General features: G+C 45.0%; 1 protein-coding gene across 1 annotated transcript in view; it reads left to right on the forward strand.

Annotated features, from left to right (window-relative positions):
* KIF3A (kinesin family member 3A) overlaps window positions 1-26,564 on the forward strand; it is a 407,615-nt gene that overhangs the window by 317,629 nt on the left and 63,422 nt on the right. The window contains exon 13 of the mRNA XM_078775379.1: window positions 24,882-25,007. Coding sequence (XP_078631505.1) covers window positions 24,882-25,007 — 126 coding nt within the window. The remainder of the gene's footprint in view (window positions 1-24,881; window positions 25,008-26,564) is intronic.

A 26,564-nucleotide genomic window follows, 5' to 3' on the forward strand; every position in this document is an offset into this window, starting at 1 on the left:
TCTGTGGTTCATGGTATTTTCCTATGACCCAGTAGGTACATGTGTTCAACTTTACATGTTTAACTCTTTAAATCCCCATTGATATGTAGTCTGTGGTTCATGGTATTTTCCTATGACCCAGTAGGTACATGCGTTCATCTTTACATGTTTAACTCTTTAAATCCTCATTGATATGTAGTCCGTGGTTCATGGTATTTTCCTCTGACCCAGTAGGTGCATGTGTTCAACTTTACATGTTTAACTCTTTAAATCCTCATTGATATGTAGTCCGTGGTTCATGGTATTTTCCTCTGACCCAGTAGGTACATGCGTTCATCTTTACATGTTTAACTCTTTAAATCCTCATTGATATGTAGTCTGTGGTTCATGGTATTTTCCTCTGACCCAGTAGGTACATGCGTTCATCTTTACATGTTTAACTCTTTAAATCCCCATTGATATGTAGTCCGTGGTTCATGGTATTTTCCTCTGACCCAGTAGGTACATGCGTTCATCTTTACATGTTTAACTCTTTAAATCCCCATTGATATGTAGTCCGTGGTTCATGGTATTTTCCTCTGACCCAGTAGGTACATGCGTTCATCTTTACATGTTTAACTCTTTAAATCCTCATTGATATGTAGTCCGTGGTTCATGGTATTTTCCTCTGACCCAGTAGGTACATGCGTTCATCTTTACATGTTTAACTCTTTAAATCCTCATTGATATGTAGTCTGTGGTTCATGGTATTTTCCTCTGACCCAATAGGTACATGCGTTCATCTTTACATGTTTAACTCTTTAAATCCTCATTGATATGTAGTCTGTGGTTCATGGTATTTTCCTCTGACCCAGTAGGTACATGCGTTCATCTTTACATGTTTAACTCTTTAAATCCTCATTGATATGTAGTCTGTGGTTCATGATATTTTCCTCTGACCCAGTAGGTGCATGTGTTCAACTTTACATGTTTAACTCTTTAAATCCTCATTGATATGTAGTCCGTGGTTCATGGTATTTTCCTCTGACCCAGTAGGTACATGCGTTCATCTTTACATGTTTAACTCTTTAAATCCCCATTGATATGTAGTCTGTGGTTCATGGTATTTTCCTCTGACCCAGTAGGTACATGCGTTCATCTTTACATGTTTAACTCTTTAAATCCTCATTGATATGTAGTCCATGGTTCATGGTATTTTCCTCTGACCCAGTAGGTACATGCGTTCATCTTTACATGTTTAACTCTTTAAATCCCCATTGATATGTAGTCTGTGGTTCATGGTATTTTCCTCTGACCCAGTAGGTGCATGTGTTCAACTTTACATGTTTAACTCTTTAAATCCTCATTGATATGTAGTCTGTGGTTCATGGTATTTTCCTCTGACCCAGTAGGTGCATGTGTTCAACTTTACATGTTTAACTCTTTAAATCCCCATTGATATGTAGTCCGTGGTTCATGGTATTTTCCTATGACCCAGTAGGTACATGTGTTCAACTTTACATGTTTAACTCTTTAAATCCCCATTGATATGTAGTCTGTGGTTCATGGTATTTTCCTCTGACCCAGTAGGTGCATGTGTTCACCTTTGCTATTGCAGCCACATAGATGTTTTTCATTGTTTTCACATTCCCGAGGCTTTTGTGATTCCTAATATGTAACGAGGATTATAAGCAGAGCCAGTTACATTTCTCAGTCTGGAAGGGGTGGCCTGCTTTTTATTTATCAAATGTTCTGAAAAAAACAAAAACAACATGTGGTGCAAACCATGGGCTTTTTATCCGTATTTCTGCATGATTTTGCCACATTTTTGAATGAACATGAATGCATGTTTGATGCCTTTTGTTGTGACAATCAGTGAAGCTTATTAATCAATCTTTCTAATTTACACCTCTGCTTCTCATGTTTTCGACCACATGAGTCATGGCATCTCCTTTGTGAAAGACTAAAGATGTGCTGCCACGAGGAAAGGCAGAATCGATGTGCGCACAATTGTACTGAATCGACTATATAAAGCCTTCTAACCACTCACTCGTTCATATCCATCTTTGGTACATTCTAAGTGTGCTCGAAAGCTCAAAGTTTACACACTGATGTACCTCAAAGCCGATGAAGAAGAGCCTCCTAGCGTTGCCTAGCAACCACTTCGTGTAAGCAACCTACTTGAGTGTAAACAATAGTATTCTTTTATAACTTTTGATCTTTTACATTAAAAATGACTTTACAAGTGTAAACTGTGAAATCTAAATTCAATCAATGGATCAAAAAGGAAAGGTTTCAACCTAACGTGATGATAACTCGAATCAGCTGTTAACGATGTCCAATGTGGGAACAGCTCCAAGAATAATTCAATCACTGTTTGTTTTCAACTTCGTTTGATAAGTTTCAACCATTGACGTTGGTCTTCGACTTGGAATCATAAACTCCCTCTCTCAGAGTCTCTCTTAGAGCCTATCAATCCATTAGAGTGTAAACAATAGTTTTATTTTAGAATTTTTGTCATTTTTACATTAAAAATTACTATATTAAACTGTAAACTGTTAAATAAATCACTCATTCTTGATTTACTTTATTTATTTAGCTGCTTGCATACTGCAACCACAATCCACTTCATCAGTTGCATGAGCTTGTATTTATTATTTCTGCACTTAGGATGTACCGCAGTATCTGCTTGCAGTCTGCAAGCATGGGCTGCACTCCTATCAATATATCATGCAGATCCACCTGCCAATCGCTTGCATATATATTGTGATGAGGTCATTGTTTGAAACGAGGGCATTTTCAACTTTCTCCTCGTTCACAATTGTGCCTTGTGATACGTAACACCAGGTCCCTCTCTCCCACCAACCCTTCCCCTACACCTACAACCTCACACCCATTCCCCTGCCTCCTCCAACCTCATTCACTCCCTCCCTCCAGACTCCAACCCTACCCCTTCTCTCCCTCCTCCCCCTCTCCACTCTTTCCCGTTCACCCCACTCTACTCCCCCCCCCCCCCTTTCTTCTCTCCCTCCAATCTTAAAATATGTCAGTGACAATGGAAAATGCCACATTATGTAAAATGTGATTTCAAGACCCCAGCAATCCCCCCCTTCCCTCTCCCCTTCTACACCCACTCTCTCCTCTCCCCCCACTCTTCCCATTCCCTTCCACCCCTTCCCTTCCCCCCTAATGTCAAAGGGGTCCTATATAGTATTACAAAAACTTTAAAATTAGTTGTGACATAACTCCCCCCTATTTTCTCTCCCCCCATATCTCCTCTCCCCCCATATCTCCTCTTCCTCTCTCCCTCCTCTTTCCCTCTCCTTTTCCCGTGGCCGCAATAATCTTTCAAAGAGGTCCTCTATAATCTATAGTATGCATGCATCTTACGAAACATCAGCAACGACCTGTTCATTTTTTCCCCAGATTTTAAAAAAAAACTTTAATTTCTTCCCCTTAGATTACTCCCAATTTCATTCAGAACACCTCGAGGTACAACATCTGAAAATGCAAACACACGTTGAATTTACAAATTTGATAAACTACAAATTAAGAAGGCCTTACAAATGAGCAATCCCCGGTCCGAAAGCCACACATCTATTTAGTTATTTAAACTGCATTTTTTGTCTAAAAATGTCTAAATTTGTCCGATTTTCTCAGGATTTGTTTTCGTGATTCTTAAACGATGTCAGCGACAGTCAAAAATGATATCACAAAAAATGATGTCAATAATAAATCGTGGGATGGGCTAAAAGTGTTTAGCTTTGTTAGGCCTCAAAGCACGGGGAATTTTTAAACATTAATAAAATCAAAAACCGAAATCCCACAAACAGATAATTTACCTTATTCTTTTCAGAAAAAGCTCATCTCTCCAAATATGCATAGTGTACCCACACCCACTTCATTGTTTAATGATAGAAGATGCATTGTTTCAGTCTTCAAATGTAAACTAGAGGCCTATGGGGCGTCAGAGCTATGCGAAGCGAACAAAATGGCGACGCCTGACTAATGGGCAGTGCTTGTGATACTGAGGGAGAGGGGGAGGGGTGGCCTGCTTCAGAATATCCGGATCCATTTGTTGCAACTTGTAGATGCATCGCTGTATTGGTTTGAATATCCGGATCCATTTGTTGCAACTTGTAGATGCATCGCTGTATTGGACTTGAATATCCGCATCCGTTTGTTGCAACTTGTAGATGCATCGCTGTATTGGACTTGAATATCCGCATCCGTTTGTTGCAACTTGTAGATGCATCGCTGTATTGGACTTGAATATCCAGATCCGTTTGTTGCAACTTGTAGATGCATCGCTGTATTGGTTTGAATATCCGGATCCATTTGTTGCAACTTGTAGAAGCATCGCTGTATTGCACTTGAATATCCGGATCCGTTTGTTGCAACTTGTAGATGCATCGCTGTATTGGACTTGAATATCCGCATCCATTTGTTGTAACTTGTAGATGCATCGCTGTATTGGTTTGAATATCCGGATCCATTTGTTGCAACTTGTAGAAGCATCGCTGTATTGGACCTGAATATCCACATCCGTTTGTTGCAACTTGAAGATGCATCGCTGTATTGGACTTGAATATCCGGATCCGTTTGTTGCAACTTGTAGATTCATCGCTGTATTGGACTTGAATATCCGCATCCGTTTGTTGCAACTTGTAGATGCATCGCCGTATTGGTTTGAATATCCGGATCCATTTGTTGCAACTTGTAGATGCATCGCTGTATTGGACTTGAATATCTGCATCCGTTTGTTGCAACTTGAAGATGCATCGCTGTATTGGACTTGAATATCCGGATCCGTTTGTTGCAACTTGTAGATGCATCGCTGTATTGGACTTGAATATCCGGATCCGTTTGTTGCAACTTGTAGAGATAATCTTCTGTCATTGCCTCGTTGTAATTTCCCCACAGCTTGAGAGGGCCAGATAATTCACACAGATGCAGCAGTACTCTGAATAAGGCCCACATTTGTAAAAAGTGGACTGAACATTTACCTTTCCCTGAACATTTTTTCTTCACGGGTCAACGTCAAAGCACTTCCGGGTCATGCGAGCACCCTCAAACATCTCACGTTAATGTCCTTCAAAGACCCAAAATCCGATATACGCGAGTAAACCTGCCGAAAACACACTCCACGCATGAATCTAGGTTTTGACGATATTGATTTTGGCGTACTAGTCCTGATAGCTAAGATTGCGATGACCACACAGAAACGCCTTTATCAAAAAGTTGTGGACGAGTTCTGACAAAACTTGGTTAGGTGACAAGAACAAGCTCAATCATATTTGATTCAAGACCAGATGCAGTTCCAGCCTATTCCAGGAGGAATGCGCTCCACCGAGTGCCCTTTTCACCCCTCAGCCCAAATTGGGCTAAGGGGTATTGTCGTCCGGGCGTCCGTCAACTTTTGGTTTCCGTCATTTTTGAGCAGAACAGCTTGCCCGATTAAATACATTTTTGCAGTGTGTATTGGGGTTGAGTACAGGAAGGTTCCTTTCGAAAATGGGCGCGCTGCGATTTTCGATATGGCCGCCACGGCAGCCATTTTGAAATTTGTTTCCATCAATTTTGAGCAGAACGGCTTGTCTGATTAAATCCATGTTTGCAGTGTGTGTTGGGGTTGAGTAGCGGAAGGTTCCTTTCGAAAATGGGCGCGCTGCGATTTTCAATATGGCCGCCACAGCAGCCATTTTGAAATTTGTTTCCGTCAATTTTGAGCACAACGGCCTGTCTGATTAAATCCATGTTTGCAGTGTGTGTTGGGGTTGAGTAGCGGAAGGTTCCTTTCGAAAATGGGTGCGCTGTGATTTTCAATATGGCAGCCATCTTGAAATTGTTTTCCGTCAATTTCGAGCAGAACGGCTTGTCCGATTAAATCCATTTTTGCAGTGTGTGTTGGGGTTGAGTAGAGGAAGGTTCATGGGCACACTGCGATTTTCAATATGGCCGCTACGGCAGCCATCTTGAAATTGGTTTCTGTCAATTTCAAGCAGAACGGCTTGTCCGATTAAATCCATTTTTGCAGTGTGTGTTGGGGTTGAGTAGAGGAAGGTTCCTTTCGAAAATTGGCATGCTGCGATTTTCAATGTGGCCGCCACGGCAGCCATCTTTAAATTGGTTTCCACCATGCATGGGCTGAGGGGTTACGCCCACTTTGCGGTGCTATTTTTTATACATGGGTTAAGGATCGTAATATAGCTGACAAACACGCACACACAAAAGACACACTGATTAGACAAATACTTAATGCAGCCACTGAGCTTGGGTGTGGGAAGTGCTGTCACTTCCTGGGATACTCTGGGTACAAGCGATGTCATAACAATGGCGCCACTTTTCTTACCGTACTTAGCATGGCATTTCCTCAAAGGGAATTTCCTTCTCCCCATGGATGCCAACTGATTGGGATTGTCTGCGCTCTAACCTTTTCAAGCAAGGAAGCAGGCCGTACCATTTTTAAAGTCTTTGGTATGACTTGAATCGGTTCAAACCTGGGTGTTTTTTAGGAGACACCATATCCTTACTGGATGGCCATTGGCTCCCTACGGGAGCTCATCAGTCCTTTGCCAGGTGTTGTTTTTGATCCTGGCAGGTGTCACTGTCACCCTCCCCACACTAGCAAAGCTAGTGAGGGGTGTCGCTTTCGTCGCCGACAACTCGAACATGCGGCAGGTAGCACTGGGTTGCGTGTTACCAGTGACAGTCCCAAATGACAAACCTGACCAGAAGACTAGTTGACCAAAACAACTCTTGTCGTTTTTTACGAGTGCACCGTGATCTTCTTCTTTTTGTAAAAGCCACGATTATCCCACCTCTATTGTGAGGTCAGCCTGTGGAACCTTGGTCCAAGACTTCACGAACAGTCTGGCAATTTTTTGTTTCAAGTAAGTTAATTATTAGCTTTCTACTGGTACCATTTGTGTTATTCTATGACAGCAGGAACCCCATCGGATAAAGCATGACAGAGAAACTCGGCTCGTGTTAACATGGATGAACATTTGATTCAGATATAAAATGGTAGTGTCGGAGTTGCGGACAACGAGAGGGTAAAAACTTCTTGACTTGTTCAAGGCTCCTTTATTTCCACAGAACTGAAACCCGACCGGAACTCATGTCTTTTTATATCCCCCATGACTTCCGCCCGATCCTCTTAAAGGGGCGTGGCTCCAACACCCGAGCGCACACCACGCCCATACCGTCAATAGACCCACTGGTCCCGTGCTAGTGAATTATGCCTCTATGGGGTATCCCCCACTTGCGCCCCCCCCCCCCCCCCAGAATTCACTCGCACGGGCAATGTCTCAGTTTTCAGGGGGCCTTAACCACCCGGCCGAAACGACCGCTGATGACCCGAGCAGGGACTGTTAGCGGCTTGGCGGTAGGCGGGCCAACCGGGGGCTTACCCGATGGGGGACGGCCCCGTCGTGGGGGTTGGGCCAACCGAGGGGGCTGGTCCAGGTCCAAGTGAGCCGGCTTGAGGCAGTCCACCGAAAGGTGGTCCGGCTTGCCACCGATGTCGACCATGAAGGACTTGTCCCCGGCCTCCAGAACGTGGAAGGGCCCGTCATAAGGCGGCCGAAGCGGCCCCCCGGTGTGCGTCATGGCGAACAAAGACGTACTCCGCTGTACGTAGATCCGGTGGGACGTGGGCCTGAGGCAAACTATGTTGAGATGTGGGCACCAGTGCAAACATCTTGGCATTCTCCCGGAGAACCGACCGCTGGCGGGCAGCGGACCAGGGGCTTGTGGCATCAGGAATGAACTCCCCGGGAACCCGCAGCGCCTGGCCATAGACGAGCTCAGTGGATGAGGACTGGAAGTCTTCCTTAGGGGCTGTCCTGAGGCCCAACATTACCCACGGGAGTCTGTCGGCCCAACTGTCATCCTGGAGGCTGGCCCTGAGAGCAGCTTTCATAGAGCAATGGAACCTCTCACACAATCCATTAGCCTGGGGATGATATGCAGTCGTGCGATGGAGCTTTACCCCCAACCCCTGGGCAACCGCACCCCAGAGCTCTGAAGTGAACTGGGGCCCCCTGTCTGAAGAGATGTCCGAGGGGGCGCCAAAACGGGCAACCCAAGTGCCGATGAACGCCCGGGCCACATCGGCGGATGTCGTAGATGTAAGCGGGACGGCCTCTGGCCACCTTGTGGTCCTATCGACCATCGTGAGGAGGTGGGTGAATCCCCGCGAGGGGGGAAGATGCCCCATGCAGGTCCACGTTAACATGGTCAAACCGTTGCTCAGGCACTGTGAATGGCGCCAACGGGGCCTGGGTATGGCGATACACATTCGAGCGTTGGCACTCGACGCAGGTGTTGGCCCAGTCATGCACATCCTTCCTGAGCCCGTGCCCGACGAACTTCGCCGCCACCAACTTTTGCGACGCCTTCCTGCCCGGGTGAGAAAGACCGTGGACGGCATCGAACACCAGCCGTCTCCAGCTAGTGGGTACGACAGGGCGTGGCTGTCCCAAAGAAACGTCGCACAGTAGCGTGGTGGCTGTGTCCCTGAACGGCACATCAAACAGTCGAAGCCCCGTGACCGCCTCCCTGCAGGCCTGGACATCCGGGTCGGAGATCTGATCGGCCGTCATGCGGGCGTAGTCAATGCCAAGGTGAACTGCGCCAGCTATGGACCGGGAAAGACAATCAGCGACCGTGTTATCCTTCCCAGCAACATGTTGGATGTCCGTCGTGAACTCGGAAACGAAGGAGAGCTGGCGTTGTTGACGGGCAGACCACGGCTCCGAGACCTTGGCCATGGCAAAAACCAGGGACTTGTGGTCCACAAACGCCGTGAATGGGTGGGCTTCCAACAGGTAACGGAAGTGTCGGACAGCTAGGTAGAGGCCTAGGAGCTCACGATCGAAGGTACTGTACCTTCGTTCGTTAGGGCAGAGCTGCCGGCTAAAAAAACAAGCGGCTGCAAGGCCCCGTTGACCCACTGCTCGTGCACGGCGCCAACCACGTAGTCCGAAGCGTCCGTGGTAAGAGCAATCGGTGCATGGGGCGACGGATGCGCCAGCATGGTTGCGCTGGCGAGGGCCAGTTTAGCATCCGTGAAAGCCTTGGCCATCTCCTCGGTCCAGTCGCTGGCGCGTTTGGTAGGCTTGCCCTTGAGGGCCTCATAAAGGGGCCGCATCAGCTGGGCCGCACCGGGCACGAAACTATGGTAAACGTTCACCATGCCCAAAAACTCCTGCAAGGCCCTGACGGTGAGGGGACGCGGAAAACCCTTCACAGCCTCCACTTTAGATGGCAGTGGGACGGCCCCCTCTCTCGTGATGCGGTGGCCAAGAAAGTCAATTGAGGCCACCCCGAACAAGCACTTGGCCGGGTTAATGATAAGGCCGTGCTGACTGAGGCGTTCAAAGAGCGCTCGGAGGTGAAGCATGTGCTCCGTCCTGGAAGCGCTGGCGATTAGAATATCATCCAGGTAGATGAACAGAAACGGCAAATCCTGCAACACCCTGCCCATCAGGCACTGGAAAGCCCTGGCCGCGTTCTTGAGCCCAAAAGGCATACAGAGGAATTCGAAAAGCCCAAACGGTGTAATCACTGCGGTCTTAGGAACGTCCTGCGGTCGGGCGGGGACCTGGTGGTAACCACGAATGAGGTCCACCTTAGAAAAAACAACTTTACCGGCCAAGCGGGCAGAAAAATCCTGGATGTGCTGGATTGGGTAGTGGCGTCGTTAAGGCGGCGGTAATCCCCGCACGGGCGCCAATCGCCACCCGGCTTAAGCGCAATGTGGAGAGACGTGGCCCACGGGCTGTCGGACCGTCGCACGATGCCAGGACCCTCCAACGTGTCGAACTCCGCCTTTGCGACAGCGAGTTTCCTCGGGTCGAGGCGTCGAGCCCGGGCGTAGACAGGTGGGCCGGTGGTCGGAATGTGATGCTCCACCCCGTGTCTGATGACCACGGCCGAAAAGGTGGGCCGTGTAAGGGCCGGGAACTCTTGTGAGGAGGCGGGCGAACTCATCAGAGGTTGAGAGCGTGCAAGCAAGCCTCGTCGAGGCGGACCCACTCAGCGAGCATGGAAGTGAACTGAATGTCTCCGCATTAATGAGCCGCCGATTTTTAACATCCACCAATAGGCCGTTGGCGCAGAGGATTTCAGCACCCAGCAAGGGGGTGGACACCCTCGCCGTGACAAAATCCCATGTGAACCGCTGCCCGCCAAAACACAGTGCCACGTTTCGTTTACCAAAAGTCTGAATGGCACTGCCATTCGCGGCTTCCAGGGTGGGGCCGTGACTTCCGGCCTCCCGGTCCAATGCCGACGCAGGCAGAACGCTCACCTGGGCACCTGTGTCGCAGAGGAAACGATGTCCGGAGTCGGTGTCCGAAATGAACAACAAACTGCCCGAACGGCCGACGCTCATGGCAGTTAACGAGCGCCGGCCACCCCATTTCCCGACTCGCTGAAGCTGCAGGGTGGCTGGCATTCCTTGGCCTTGGGACCAAACCTTGCGTGGTAAAAACACAAGCCTGGGGGCTTCCACCACAGGGCCGTAATGGCGGCCACAACGGTGCCCGCCAGCGGCATAGGCTCGACAGGGCCGGGGTCCCATGCAGCCGCAGACTGCATCGCTGTCTGGCGGAGAAAAACTTGTCTGCTTCCCTGGCCAGGGTGCGGAAATCCTTAACGGGCGAGTTGGCCAAGGCTGACCGTACCTGTCCTGGCAGCTGCTGCAGGAACAGCTCCTTGAAGAGAAAACATGGCGGTGGCTGCCCAGGAGAGACAACATGTTGTCCATCAGCTCTGACGGCTTGGAGTCACCCAGCCCGGTAGACAAAGGAGCTTACGGGTGCGCTCGGCCTCAGTGAGCTCGAAGGTATCAAGCAGCAGGGCCTTCAGCGTCTCGTACTTGCCTCCCTCCGGAGGATCCTGGAGAAGGCTCACCACTCTGGTCGCAGTGGAGCCGCTGAGCGCAGACACGACATAATAATACTTAGTGTCATCAGCAGAAATGCTCCGAATGGCGAATTGGGCCTCAGCTTGTGCGAACCAAACGGCAGCCTGTCGTTCCCAAAACTCCGGCAGTTTGATCGAAACTGCGCTTGTCGCCATGTTCGTTCAAAGCTCCGAAAACGTTCAAGAGCAAGACGGGGTCACCAATGTAGGAGTTGCGGACAACGAGAGGGTAAAAACTTATTGACTTGTTCAAGGCTCCTTTATTTCCACAGAACTGAAACCCGACCGGAACTCATGTCTTTTTATATCCCCCATGACTTCCGCCCGATCCTCTTAAAGGGGCGTGGCTCCAACACCCGAGCGCACGCCACGCCCATACCGTCAATAGACCCACTGGTCCTGTGCTAGTGAATTATGCTTCTATGGGGTATGCCTCACAGTAGGTTGTGCAAACATTGAAACACCTGACAACTTGAGAAACACCTGAAAAATAGCATACCGTATTCAGTACAACACTGTGACAATTGTAAAAAGGGTCTATTTAGCTCACACTTTCCACATCGAACCAACGGTACAGGACTGAACCTTAATGTTGCTTATCTTACTATAATTCACCAAATGTCCATCCGTCTGTCTGTCCGTCCGTCTGTCTGTCTGTTTGTCCGTCCGTCCGTTCCCAGGTACCACAAAAACGGCTGAACCGATCGCAACGAAATTTTGGGTGGGTAATCCTGGGACCCCCTGGAGTAAAATAGGCTATATTGTTTTTCCAATTTCAGCTTTTGTCTCCAGCATTTTCAGGTTTGGACTCCTGCCTAACGTTGTTGTCCCGGGTACCGCAAGAACAGCTGCACCGATCGCAATGATACACCTCCATGCCCATGGCATTCCCACGGGTGACCCCACTAGTACAAGGAAATACAAGGAACCTCTCCGCAAGATGAATCCATCAGGCCCATTGAGCCTGGACAATCGTGCCAAAATCTTAGTACTCAATCATGCCATACCTATTCGCACTACTTCCTGATACGAATCAAACTCAATTGAAAAACAATCCATGCAGGTAGGCCATCACTTCATCGTGTTTAATAGAGTTTTTAACATATTGTCCTATCTGTGGCCGATCAACACCAGCCTCAGACGAATAGCCGAATGTTGTTACTCCGAGGCGTTTAACTGAACTTGGCGGGATTATCGTTTCGCGCATGCGGGAAGGACCCGAAGCCTTACCTGAACGGACGGCCGCCACGGCATCTATTCCTCAAACCCACAAACAAATAAACACACACGACAAGGAAAATTCACAACACAAGAATGAAATGCAAAAATAAAGGATTTCATGAAAATAAAGCACTGAAATAAAATGGATGGTGAGGTAAAAACTATGATTCCTAATTTGAGGATCCTTCATTTCAGACACAATTACACAACAGGGGAATGATAAAAGAAAATAAAGATGGTTTGGGGAGTTGGCCGATACTCAGCCTTGCTCCGATGAGGATGAGCGTGAACGGTCCCTGAATCTCCGCGTGGGAGCTCACAAGATGGCGCTAATCACCATACTGATCACTGAGCCGTGAAGCGGTGGCAGGTGTTGTTTTTGTTGTTGCACCGTCCTTCCTCTCTGGTCGTTCCACGCTCCACAAAGCTCCAATGAATCCCTCAGGCACACACGGCATGAAGCGCAGCCGTCCTCCACTCAGGCCAGGATAATAGACAGAGCCTTTTTGTACAAGCGCACACGTGCCTAAGAATGCGACCACCTGCGCCCAGCACCAGAACGACAGAGACAAATGCTGCTACCACCCGATCCGATCGCCAGAACCAGAGAGAGAGGGAGGAGGGACGCACCCTCCTTTTTCCGTCGCTAACGTCACACTCAACCAATCCCCGCGCCCCAATGCATTATCCCATCTCCACGACCAATCATCCCGTTCAGGGCGGGGCCTCACGGCCTGCTTGACGCCCAATGACACAGCTCGGGGCGTGGCTTGTCAGTTACGATCCTTCAAAGCGGAGCCAAGCCATCCTTCGGGAATGTTCGGCTGGGCGGGGTTTACTTTCCGGTTGTAATGTACGGGTACTGTCGGTAATGTTGGTTTAATGGCTATTGTTGTAATTGTTGTTGGAATGGCGCCCCTTTTTTAGATGAAATAAAAACATAGGAAAAATCACAGGAGGACAATTACACACTGGGGGTTATCAATCTTGAGCCCTATAATTTATTAACACAAAAGCCATGCCCCTAATGGCGACATGCAAACACTCTTAAGCTCAACATTTACCCTACTTATGTACATCGAAATGGGCTTTCTACGCATCACACGGTCCATGCTAATCTATACATTCCTATCTCCACTGCAGTATTTCATCCCTACCCCCACAAACGTAACAATATGTAACTGTCTGCCCCCAAATTGAAACTCGTACAGTATTGTTTGGTGTTTGTTCCCCCTTCATCCCCTCCCTTACCTCAAATAGCTACACAGCTGACACTGCACGTGAAAAAGCTAAATGCCTCAACTCTGTGTTTGCCTCAAAATATTGTGTCCCTAACCCATCTTTCTCTGTACCCACCTTACCCAGTCGTACCCAGCTGCTCCTGGACTCTGTGTCCTTCTCTCCTGACAAGGTAGAGAAATTTCTGTCAAACCTCGACTGATTCTGCAACTGAACCTGACGGCATCAGCCCACAGGTCCTAAAATCCTGCTCTGCTGCTCTATCTCACTCTCTCTCTCTGTTCTCTTCACCCTCTCTTTTGCTCAAGGTCATCTGCCATCAGCTTGGAAATCAGCCAACATTTCTCTATCTCTTTGCTGATGACTCCACTCTCTGCCACTCCACATCTCAACCCTCAGATCGGCAGGCAGCACCCTCTTCACTCTCTGCAGACCTGGATAACATCACAAACTGGTCAAACAAGCGGAACATGTCCTTCAATCCTGACAAATCTCACACTCTCACTATCTATCTGGGTTCTTCCCAACGTCTTTCTAGGGCTAGGAGCGAGGGCTAGGTGCTAGGGCTAGGAGTTAGGGATGGAAGATTACGCTGGGAGTTATGGCTGGGAGTTAGGGCTAGGAGTTAGGGCTTGGAGTTAGAGATCTTTGATCCTTTCACATTTCTTTCTACTTGTTCATATTTCTCTTTATTTATTCTAATTATTGCTTTTTTCTTTATTTCTCTCTTTCATAATCTATCTGTCTTTGGAGAAGTGAATTCTTGCAGCGTTTTTTTCTTCTGAAGGTTCACTTGGCTGTGCTTGGATGGGTTTGAGGGTTGTGGGGCAGCAGCTGAAGCCCTAATCCTATCCAGGTTCCTCCTGATGACTCCATCTTTGTCTTTTTACTTTTCTTTTTTTTTTTTTTTGGTTCCTTCTGATGACTCCAATGCAGTATTTGGTTTTCTGTTTCATTATGTCTCTCCGAAAAGACCGTCTAGAAAAACCTCCCATCTACTTTCTCAAACAATCCCTCAAAGAGGTTTTGTCACTCAAGCTATTGGGTCTCACTATCAGCCATGATCTTTCCTGGGAAAACCACATTTCCGAGCTGGCCTCCAAAGTGAGTCACCGACTGGGCATCCTCCGTCATGTGAAGTTCTTTCTGGGCACACCTGAGCTCCTCACCACATACAAGGATTTCATTCACAGCTCATTTGAATACTGCTCTCCCCTCTGGGCTGGTGCTCCTGCCTCACGGCTCTCTCAGCTTCACGCTGTAGAAACCAAAGCTTTCAGAATCATTGGTATCTCCCGTGATGATGCTGATTCTGAAGGCCTTTCTCTTCGGCCTAGCTCCCCCTGCTCTGTCTGTGCTCTGTCCCCCAAATATTCCTGCAGAATGCACAAGATCTCCCAGCAACCCTCTTATGGTGAAACTGCCAAAATCAAGACTCTCTGCTCACCTTCACACTTTCATTCCTCTAATCTCCTGCCTCTGGAACAAACTCCCTCACTCTCTTAAATCCCACTCCTCCCTCCAGGCCTTCAAAACAGCTGTTCTCCACCATCTCTTATCCATCGTTCACCACCATCTTCCCTCATCCAAAACTTTTTGTTTGATCTTTCTTGGAAAAACCCATTCTGTTTTTTTAAATTTTTTTAAATAAATTAAAATTTTGTTTATCTGTCTTTTTATTTGATAATTTTTAATTTTGTTTTTATTTTATTAATTTTGTTTGTATTTGATACATTTAAATTTTGTTTTTATTTTGTTTATTTTATTTTTATTTGATAAATTTAAATTTTGTTTTTTTTTGTATATTTCCCTTTTGTTTGACTTTTACATTTTGTTTTTATTTTGTTTATTTTATTTTTATTTGATAAATTTAAATTTTGTTTTTATTTTATTTATTTTGTTTGTATTTGATACATTTAAATTTTGTTTTTATTTTATTTATTTTGTTTGTATTTGATACATTTAAATTTTGTTTTTATTTTGTTTATTTTATTTTTATTTGATAAATTTAAATTTTTGTTTTTTTTGTATATTTCCCTTTTGTTTGACAATTTAACATTTTGTTTTTATTTTGTTTATTTTATTTTTATTTGATAAATTTAAATTTGGTTTTTATTTTGTTAATTTGGTTTTTATTTGATAAATTTATATTTTGGTTTGTTTTTTTCTTTTTATTTGATAAATTTACATTTTCTTTTTATTTTGTTTATTTTCTTTTTATTTGATAAATGTAAATTTTGTTTTTATTTGGTTTATTTTATTTGTATTTGATAAATTTAAATTTTGTTTTTATTTGATAAATGTAAATTTTGTTCATAAATTGTTTATTTTATTTTTGCTTAATAAATGTAACTTTTGTTTTTATTTTGTTAATTTGCTTTTTATTTGATAAATTTATATTTTGGTTTGTTTATTTCTTTTTATCTGATAAATTTAAATTTGCTCTTTATTTTGTTTATTTTGTTTTTATTTAATACAATAAAATATATATACGTATATATATTGTTTGTTTTCTTTTTATTTGATAAATTTACATTTTATTTTTATTTTGTTTATTTTCTTTTTATTTGATAAATTTGAATTTTGTTTTTCCGAGTTTAATCGTCTATTGGTCATGTCATGATTGTAAGAATGAATGCATCGTGAATACTTTCCGCCCCGTTCATCAGCATGTTTCTTACTTCTTTGAGAGCTTCATTCTTATTCTTCTGCAGGGATGTTTATCTTCATTTTCTTGTCGTTGACTTTGTTCAACACTCGTAGGCCAAAAACCAGGGCCCATACAGATGCAGCCCCGATATCCATAATGTTGCACAGTGGCCAAGTCCATGTGTTTTGCTTTGGCAAATGAGAAAACATGTCTTTTTTTGCTGCAGAAAGCAATGGAACCCAACGAGTAAAACCTTTAGAGCTTTGGTTGGCAGGGCCTTTACTTTAGAGATCTCCCTCCGTTTCTTTCCAGCACTGCGTTCACACGCACTTTGTGCAGCATCGTCAGGCTATATCCCATGAATGTTTCCCAAGCTTGAGAAAAGCACTTCATGAAAGCAAGGAAAATACAAAGGGCTGCTTGCCAGGTTTTTTTTTCATGACAACACAAACATTTTTTTCCCATTTTCTTCTCGTGCCATCTGGATTCAATATTTTGATTTTAATCTGGGGTTAGCCATGTAGAATATTATACTGCTCACAGATTTATCTGATACGTAATATATTCCTTCCACTCATTTTTATGCCATCGTTTATGATGCGTTGCAGTGTTGTTAGCAAATGCATATTGGACTGGGATTCGATTCCGAATTCAGCTTGCCAGTTGTATCATTCTTGCAGAAAACTCGAATTTGTTCAGGGTGCTGGCGACAACTCGCCTACTCTTTGCGAAGGACACTGTGGGATCTTTAACATCCACCGACTAATGTCAGCAGTTGGGATGCCCGTTTAGCGTCCATCCGAGAGACGGCGCACACACGTAGATGAATCGACATGCCGACATGAAACGCCAGGATGAAAGTTTCTTGCTGGGACGGGATACAAACCTAAGTAATTCAAAGACAACATCATCATCTGCAGAATTGAGATATATTCCTCATGTGAGCTATTACAGGGTTTGGCTATTCGTTTCATAACGAGTGGTGCTTGAGACTCTTATTTCCAGTTTACCTTCAGTGCTCTTTGCACTGTGATTGTGATGGGACATATCGTCTGGTTTCCTTACAAGTTGCGTTTTCAGGTATCGGTCTGGAGATGTGTTTTGTGCTTCAAACATTCCAAAGCTGATACTATCAATTGTCCTATTTGTCCTAACACAATGGGCTCAGTTGGTTTTGAACATTCTGTAAATTTGCTTCCAGTAAATACAGGTGGTGTATTTGTCTTCTCCTTCCTCATTCAGATTGGCCAGGAAATTCCACAAAAGTTTTCAGTTCGACGTGGCACCCGAATTCGCTGGAGGCGTTGTGGTTTTTTTTCCCACAACAGGAAAAAGATCAACGCCAAAAATGCCTCATAAAGCAGACATTGAATGAGTCTAGAAATATCAACGCTTCTTACAATATTGCTTGGATTAGGGACTCTTTTGCTGATCTTCTACGTTAATTTGGCCCGGATTTGTTGGACTTGATTCACATTTGGTCTTCTCTTATCTGCTTGTCCAAAAAAGTTGTAAAATTTCCATTATCAGAACTCACATCGCAGACAGGTTGGTGGTCTTCTTCCGCCTCCTTTCTGGTCTTGCAGCTTCCGCCCTTTCCATGCTTTGCCCCAACCTCGCCACCCCTCCCCCTGCTTTCTGCAGAGTGGTCCACCGGCAATCCCATTCTGGTGAAACTCCCAAAATCCAGACTCGCTGCTCACCTCCACTCGTTCGTTCCTTCCCCCCCCCCCCCCCCCCCCGCCTGTGGAACCAACGATTCAGTCTGTTCAAGCCCCAGAACTTCAACACATTTATCAACCGTTGGACTTGTCCAAAATGGGAGCTTATTGATTTGGTCTCGTCCATCCATCCGTCCGTCCGTCTGTCCGTGTGTGCATGTGTGCGTGTGTCCGCAACCATATCTCGGAGATGTATTGACCGATTTTGTTCAAACGTAGCACAAGCACAGTACATGGTGGCATACACGTGCTCCTCACTTTATTTTGCGATCTGATCAAAGACGGCCGACTGGTAGACTGGCGGCCATTTTGGTTGTAAAAAACCCGATGTTGAACATGTCCTAAAACCATTTCTTGGACATGCATTTATCGATGTTGTTCAAACTTGGCAAACTGTTAATGCTTGATAGCTTACATATGCACGTGAATTTTTTTCGAGATCAGATCTAAGATGGCCGACTGGAGGCCATTTTGTTACGTAAGCATGTCCCCAACCATTTATTGAACATACATGGACCGTTTTTGTTCGAACTTGGCAAAAATACAACACATGAGAGAAAACATATGCCGAAGATTTTGTTTTGTAATCCGACCAAAGATGGCCGACTGACGGCCTTTAACTCCATACAGCAAAATTACTAAAACCACTGGGGATACGACAACCATGATCTTTTCTACCCTACCCTAACTAATCATCCCCAATCCCATATCTTTCTCGGTTTCCAAGTTACCAGCTCCCGCACTCCCCTCTCCATGTTTTAAAATTATATTTAAGTTTTATTTTTTATTGTTACATTATTTAATTATTTTTTTTTGTCCCATTTCTGTCTTTTCCAGTTTTTCCTTCCTCTTCTGTGATTGAGACTTTGTTCATGTATCCAGTTTGGTCGCCCCATGTCTTCCCCTTTCTCCAAGTCTCCTACTTTGTTCCCTTCACCCTTTGTTGTTGTCCCCCCCCCCCCCCCCCCATTGTTGTGTTCACTTTGTCTCCTCCTTGTTGTGTTCACAATTTTAAACCAATCTTCACGAAACTTCACCAAATGGTGGAGTTGGTTATAAGAAAGAAGCCTAGTGATTTTGAGGTTAAAAGGTCAACATAACCCAAAAGTCAACAACTTAGGTGGAATTTCTAAAATCCTCAATTTTAATCTGATTGACTTGAAATTTGAAGAGGATTTACAAATCACGTCACTGAATTCAGCCACCAAGTCTTTTTGAGGTTAACATAGGCCAAAAGGTCAACATAGGCCAAAGGTCAACAACTTAGGTGGAATTTCTGAAATCGTTGATTTTCATCCAATCAACTTGAAATTTAATAATAATAATAATAATTCATTTATTTTGTATAGCGCTTTTCCAGAAGCCCAAAGGCGCTTTGACAGAGTGGCAAACATAATGCATAACAATACATGAAAACAACAATTGCAAAAAGACAAGAATCAATAGGGAAATATTTAAAGCAAAAGGAGGGAGAAGGAGAAGAGATAGTCAGGGGTTAAATGCTGTGGGTTGAATGTTGAATGCAGTGTTGAATAGGTGGGTCTTTAGTGATGTTTTGAATGTGGTGAGTGAGGAGGAGTCTCTGATGGTGTGAGGTAGTGAGTTCCAGAGGGTGGGAGCAGCGATGGAGAAGGCCCTGTCCCCCCAGGATCTGAATTTGGTCTGGATGGAGGGGGTCAGGAGGTTGGTACCAGCAGAGCGGAGGTTGCGGGTGGGAGTGTGTCTGGAGAGGAGGTCAGCCAGGTAGGATGGGGCCAGGTTATGGAGGGCTTTGTATGTCAAGAGGAGGATTTTGTACTGGATTCTCTGGGGGATGGGGAGCCAGTGAAGCTTGTAAAGGACGGGGGTGATGTGGTCACGGGTCCGGGAATGGGTGAGTAGACGGGCAGCGGAGTTCTGAATGTATTGGAGTTTATTGGTGATTTTTGAGGGTGAACCATAGAGGAGGCTATTGCAGTAGTCCAGACGGGAGGTGATGAAGGCGTGGATGAGGGTTTCTGCAGCCGTGGAGGAGAGGGATGAGCGGAGACGGGCAATGTTTTTCAGGTGAAAGAAGGCTGACTTTGTGATCTGTTTAGTGTATTTGTCGAAGGAAAGGGTTTGGTCAAAGATGACGCCAAGATTCCGGATGTGAGGGGAGGTGGATACTAGGATACCGTCGATGTTGAGGGCAAAGTTATGGGTGGATTTTGTGAGCGTTTTTGGGCCAATGATGATTATTTCAGATTTATCACAGTTAAGCTTGAGGAAGTTGATTTGAAGCCAGGATTTTATTTCAGTGATGCAGTTTGTCAGGATAGAGTGGGTGTCGGTGGAGACGGACTTGGTGGAGATGAAAAGCTGGATGTCATCGGCGAAGCAGTGGAATTGGAGACCATGACGGCGGATTAAGTGACCGAGCGGGGACAGGTAAAGGATGAAGAGGAGGGGGCCAAGAACTGAACCTTGGGGGACACCTTGGGGGAGGGGAGCAGTGGGGGATTTGCAGTTATTGATGGAGATGAACTGGCATCTGTCAGAGAGGTATGATTTAATCCAAGAGAGGGCAGTGCCGGTAACGTTAAAGGTGGATTCAAGTCGGGTGAGGAGGATAGTGTGATCGATGGTGTCAAAGGCAGCGCTGAGGTCGAGGAGGACGAGAATGTTGAGGTTGCCAGCGTCAGAGGAGAGGAGAAGGTCGTTGGTGATTTTGAGGAGAGCAGTTTCAGTACTGTGGTTGGAGCGGAATCCGGATTGGAATGTTTCATACAGGTTATTGGCAAAGAGATGATGTTTGAGTTGAGTGGCTACAGCGCGTTCCAAAACTTTTGACAGAAAGGGTAGGTTGGAGATGGGTCTGAAGTTGTTTAGGGTGTCAGGGTTTAGACCAGGTTTTTTTAGAATGGGGGTAACAGCAGCAATTTTGAGGGAAGGTGGGACGATGCCTGTAGACAGGGAGGAGTTTATTGTTGCAATGATAAGTGGAGAGAGAGCAGGGAGGGATGCTTTGACAAAGCTGGAGGGGATGGGGTCAAGAGTGCAGGTGGCAGTTTTCATTCCTATGAGGAGTTCAGAGAGGTCAGTAGGGGAGATTGGGGAGAACCGAGACAGGGGATGGCAGGACAAGGGGGGGCAGGTGGTTGGAGGGGGAGCGGGTGCGGCGGTGGTCAAGCTGTTGTAGATGTTGTCAATTTTGCGTTGGAAGAAAGAGAGGAAGGAGATGCAGTTGTCTACTGTGAATGACTGGGTGGTGGTGTTCAGGGGGCGGAGGAGTTTGTTTATTGTCGAGAAGAGTGCTTTTGGGTTTCCGGAGCCAGAGTGGATAATTTGAGAGTAGTAGGCAGAGCGGGCGCGGGAGAGGGCATCTTTGTAGTGTTGTATGTGGTCCTTGTAGGCTTGGGAGTGAACTGTGAGACCCGTTTTATTGCGGAGTCTTTCAAGTTGGCGAGCACGAGTTTTCATCAGGTGGAGTTCAGGGGTAAACCAGGGAGCAGAATGGGTGAAAGAAACTGTTTTGGTTTTTACAGGTGCAAGCTGGTCAAGGCAGGAGGAGAGAGTGTGGTTGTAGTAGTCAGTGAGGTCGGAAGGGGTGTGGAGGTCAATGAAGGGAGAAGTGGACATTTTTTCAGAGAGGGTGGATCCTTGTTGTGAACAGGATAACTCAAGGAGTTGTGGACGGATTCGGCCGAAATTTGGTGGAGAGTTTGGGTATGTGGCAAGGACTAATGAATTGGATTTTGGCGAATATCTGGATCCGAGAATATTTTAAGTGAAGCTTCACCATTGAGAGATAGGGCAAAAACGATATATAGCATGATTTATCAAAAAGTTGTGGACGAGTTCTAATGAAACATGGTGGACAGGTGTGTGTGTGTAACAAAGACTAATCAATTCGTTTTTGGTGAAGATCCAAATAGGGATCCGGGTATGAGAATGTTTTAATTTCTCAGTGATTCTTCAGGATTAGCCTGGTGTTGGCTTAGCGATTAGAGTGCAGGCTTGGGATCCTAGGATCCTGTGTTCGAATCTTAGCGATTAGGGTGCCGGCTTGGGATCCTGGGAACCTGGGTTTGAATCCCGGTCGATCGCTGAATTAACGCCAGGGGGGTTGACTCAGCCTGTCATCCTTCCGAGGTCGGCAAATTGAGTACCAGCTTGCTGGGATGAATGTCCCAGTGTGTGCCCCGGTTTAGAATAGGTACACCGTATCCCTGCGTGTCGTAAGAGGCGACTAAAGGGTTGGCGTCAGGAAGGGCATCCGGCCATAAAAACATTGCCTTAAAAAGGGATCCATGATAATTGCCATGTGGCCCGCAAAGCTAACCCCGCTCTAGCAGGGAAAATGGCCTTAAAAAAAAAAGAGATTCTTCACCATTGAGTAATGCCAAAAACGATATATTGCATGATATTTCGAAAGGTTATGTACGGATAATGACAAAACTAGATGGATGTGATGGTTAGGCGATGAGAACAAGCGATTGGATTTTGGTTCAGGCCCGGATCCAGATCTGACCTACCATTGGATTCCAAACGTAAACTGTTGAGCAGATTTGATTTTGGTTCAGGCCCGGATCCAGAGCTGACCTACCAGTGGATACCAAACATAAACTGTTGAGCTTGGCAGAGGTATTCTCTCTACCGAGTACCGTTGTAGTTTTCATTCTGTTATGGCCCGGCTTAGTCTGTCTTCTAGCTCCTCCATGAGCCTCGACCCTTCATGCAAAAAAAAAGTATGTCAGTTTTGAATGATGATGGGATAAATAATAATTGTTTTCAATTATTGAGATGAGAAATATTCGTAAGTTTTTATTTTTATTTATTTTTTCCTTTCTTGGATAATGTTTTGTAATTGAAAAAAAAGACTAATGAGAACTTTGTTGTTGACATTTTTTATCATGGTAACTTCACATCCAAACAGTAAATAGTAATCCCTGCAAAAATACCCTACTTTCAAAATGACGTAATCTGCCCAAGAATACTTGGCGCGAATGCGCAGAAGTCCCTCGTACCGGGATTCATCTGGACAGCTGAACGTACATTGTACATTTCAGATAAGGATTGGTGCCTAAAAAGTCTCAGAAATCTTTGAAAACAAGCTGAAAATACTTGGAAATGGACCTGCGAGAAAGGGCTGTGCCTCTGCACAATGAAAGAGTTGGAGAACTTTCTGAACTCACCCAAAACACTGATAGCTTGCAGCTCCCCGTATTGCAAACTCCTGAGGACGTGAACCGGTGCAAGGCCTAAAGGTTTGTAGATGGGCATGTTCTACCCAAACCTTCGACCATTGCTGCCATTGTTGACTTTGAACCTTGAGGGATTAACTTGTGTGGACACGGCAGGCTTCGTTATTTATTTAATGGATGTTTGCAATTGGAAAGACGATGCCATCATTACCAACATTCGGGCAGATTTCACAGGAGGAGATACTGTATCTGTTGTGGTTGCTTCTTAACACCGATGAGAAGGTCCTATGTGGGGCTTGTTGATGCACAGGGTAAATGTAAAATGACGATACTATATTTAGTAGTATTTGGGAGTAGGAGCTGTGTGGGCTGCAAAGGCTGTTATAAATACTTGTTACCCTGCACTCGTGAAGCGAAAAACGAGGTTAAGCATTCGACTGCGTCCGTACGTGTGGTGTGCATGCGTACGTACGTACGTGTCTGCATTTTAAAAATTCATTTTCTCGGCAACCGTTGGTCCGATTGACACAAAATTTTACCACAGGAGCGCCTCCGTGTGTAGAATTTTTTTATTCATAATTATGATATCATGGGTCATGTGGTACAGGCGCCATCTTGGAAAAATCGAAAAACGTTTCGCCTCCATATCTCTGATACTGCTCCATGGAAAAAATTGAAAGATGGCTCATTGTAAAGAACTCCCCATGGGGAATAAGATATATTAATTATGATGTCCTCGGTACCTTATTTGTGACGTCATAATTCCACAAGTACAACGCTTGATTCAATCAGTATGAATTGCTTTTTCTCTGCAACTGTTGGTCTGATGGACATAACATTTTCACCATAGAAGCGCGCCTCCTCCTGTAGAATATTTCAATGATAATTATGATGTGATAGGTCACGTGGTACAGGCGCCATCTTGTAAAAACTGAAAAAACGTTGCACCTCTACATCTCCAAAACCACTCCATGGAAAAAAATGAAACGTGGCTCATTGTAAAGAACTCCGCATGGGGAATAGGTGTTGTTAACGATGCCGTCATTGGTGTCGTAATTATGACGTCATAATTTGACAAGACAACGCTTAGTCTGATCATTTTTATATTTATTGAGTGTGATCTATGCAACAATTATATTAGAGAATATAAATTTATGATGCAATCGCTCACGTAGTCTGGCAGCCATATTGGATCAAAGAAAAAAAACCCTTCAAAAACAGAATAGTTGGCTCGCAACAAGTTGACTGCGCAGGGTAAGTATTCTATGAATACCATCTAGTTTTTTGTTTGGTTCCAGAGCCACATTACAAATAATACTAGATTTTTGCATCTATTGGTAAAAGGGGAAACGTGTGTGCATAGATGTCATCCAAAGCCACCGCTGAGTAATTGTATTAACAGGAAATGGTACGAACCCGACTATTCTCATCAACGAATATTTCTCATATATATATACATATATATATATATGTTAGGCTAATGTCGTCTATCTGTCTGTCCCACCCTGTCTGTAAAATATGGTTACCATCACCAAGGTATGATCGAAAATTTTCCAGAAATACTGTGTTTTGAAACTGCCTGGAATGCCACGCTGCCACAGGCACTCGTGCACGACCATCACAGAGTGCACTGAGGCATTGTCCTATTTGTGTACACCCATTATTTTCCGATGCCAATTCGTACCAGCAATGTAAGTGGATTGCGTCACTTAAAATTTGAATTTTTTTCCCAACTTGTTCAAAGGTCTGTACATACATTTTTATTTTGCGATGCACTACTTCACCGTCCACCTGGTCTTTGTTGGTTAATAAAACTGATCATAATTTCTGTTCTTGTTAAGTTTTGGTGTCGTCAGTGAATGTGACAACCACTGCTACATTTGAGAACAGGAAGTTTGCCCTTTCTCATTGATCATTCAAAGGTCACAATTTGAAGTTTTTTCTAACCCTCTTTTTGGAGCCTCATCCCTTCCTGTGCGGTTCATGTTCTCACAGATGGCTGATTTACAACAGGAGCACCAGAGGGAAATTGAAGGCCTCTTGGAGAACATACGACAATTGAGCCGTGAGCTTCGCCTCCAAATGCTCATCATTGACAGCTTCATTCCTGCCGAATACCAGGTGTGCACAAATTTCAGATTAATGGATTCAAGTAAATTCAATTTATTGACCCCTTCAAAAAGAAAATGTTCAGAATGTTGAGACCATGGGTAATTTGATTATGAGAGATACAGTAATAGCGATGTGATCTAATGTTGCATCTTAGAATGCTGCATTTAATGCCTTAGGTTTTACTAACATGTAATGTGCTTCCTTGCCTGGGCTAAATATTATAGCGCACGTCATATCTTATATGGGGTCAGGCCATCATTTGCCCTCACTATTGCCTGGACACTGGCGGCATAAATTGCACAAGTTGTGCGGTGGTGTATCGATGAAGCTGTTAATTTGTATGAGGAAGAGAGGACAAGAGGGACACGTTGTTGGGTTTCCTATTCTGTCATTCTATTTCAGAGCTGGAAGTATTATGATATCTGTGTTAGGACTGCATCGTGTGAAGGATCTACTTCAAACTCTCTCGCCGCAGGCAGGTTGGTGGTCTTTCTGTCTTCTACCGACTCTTCCCCAGCCTTGCTCCCCCAGCTCTGTCTGTGCTCTGTCCCCCAAATATTCCTACAGGTCGCACAAGATCTGCCAGCAACCCTCTTATGGTTAAACTGCCTAAATCAAGACTCTCTGCTCACCTTCACTCTTTCATTCCTCTTTTTTCCTGCCTCTGGAACAAACTCCCACAATCCCTTCAATCCCGTTCCTCCCTCCAGGTCTTTAAAACAGCTGTTCACCACCATCTCTTATCTTCCCCCATCCAAAACCTTGATCTTTTCAACCCCCGTTAATACACCCGAAATCCACCTTTTTCAAATTCCGTTTTCTTTCCTGAAAGTCCATGTAGTGGCCATCTTGTTTATCCCATGTACCTCTCCCCAGCCTCTCCCTTCCACAGATCTCCCGATGTCCCTGTTCGCTACTGTTGTTGTGCTTCCCTCTCCCCACCCTCTTGTCTCCCGCTCTCTTTAATATATGTTATACTATCCGAAAGCACCCGGCGTTGCCCGGGTTCTTTTTGAATGAATTTACTACTATATTTCAGCTTTTACTCGCGGCTATAGAAGATTGACAACTATAATTCAGCTCAGCTTTTAATTGTGAAATAGGCCCAGCCCGGCCGAGGTGGCCTCGACCGGCCTCGCCACCTAGCCCTATAACCTTCCCGGGGCCCGTCCCGACATTTTTTGTTTTAGAGGTTTCCTCCTATCTTTCACCGTTCAGGAGATTAGCGCGTGCAGACAAACAAACAAACAAACAAACAAAAACTTTCTTTTATCTATATTATAATAGCCGTAGATGATTCTGTCTGTCTGTCTGTCTGTCTGTTGGGCGTCTGTCCGGGGTGTGGCTTACTCGGTTTGCAGAGTAGCTCCACCCATAGCTCCACCCATTCTGGGAGTGGCTTCATATAATTATAAACAAAAAATATCCACCATTTTATTAACTCGCATAGCTTTGAGGCCTGTTTTGTAGGCCCGTTGTGTCTTGCTCTCTCTCCCAGTTTTATTTCAAATCAAATTCGATATATCATTTCATTTTTCATAGTCGCTAACATAGTTTTAGACTCGG

The sequence above is a fragment of the Myxine glutinosa genome, chromosome 4 (genome assembly GCF_964187855.1).
Source record: "Myxine glutinosa chromosome 4, kmMyxGlut1.1, whole genome shotgun sequence".
NCBI classification, from domain to species: Eukaryota; Metazoa; Chordata; class Myxini; order Myxiniformes; family Myxinidae; genus Myxine; species Myxine glutinosa.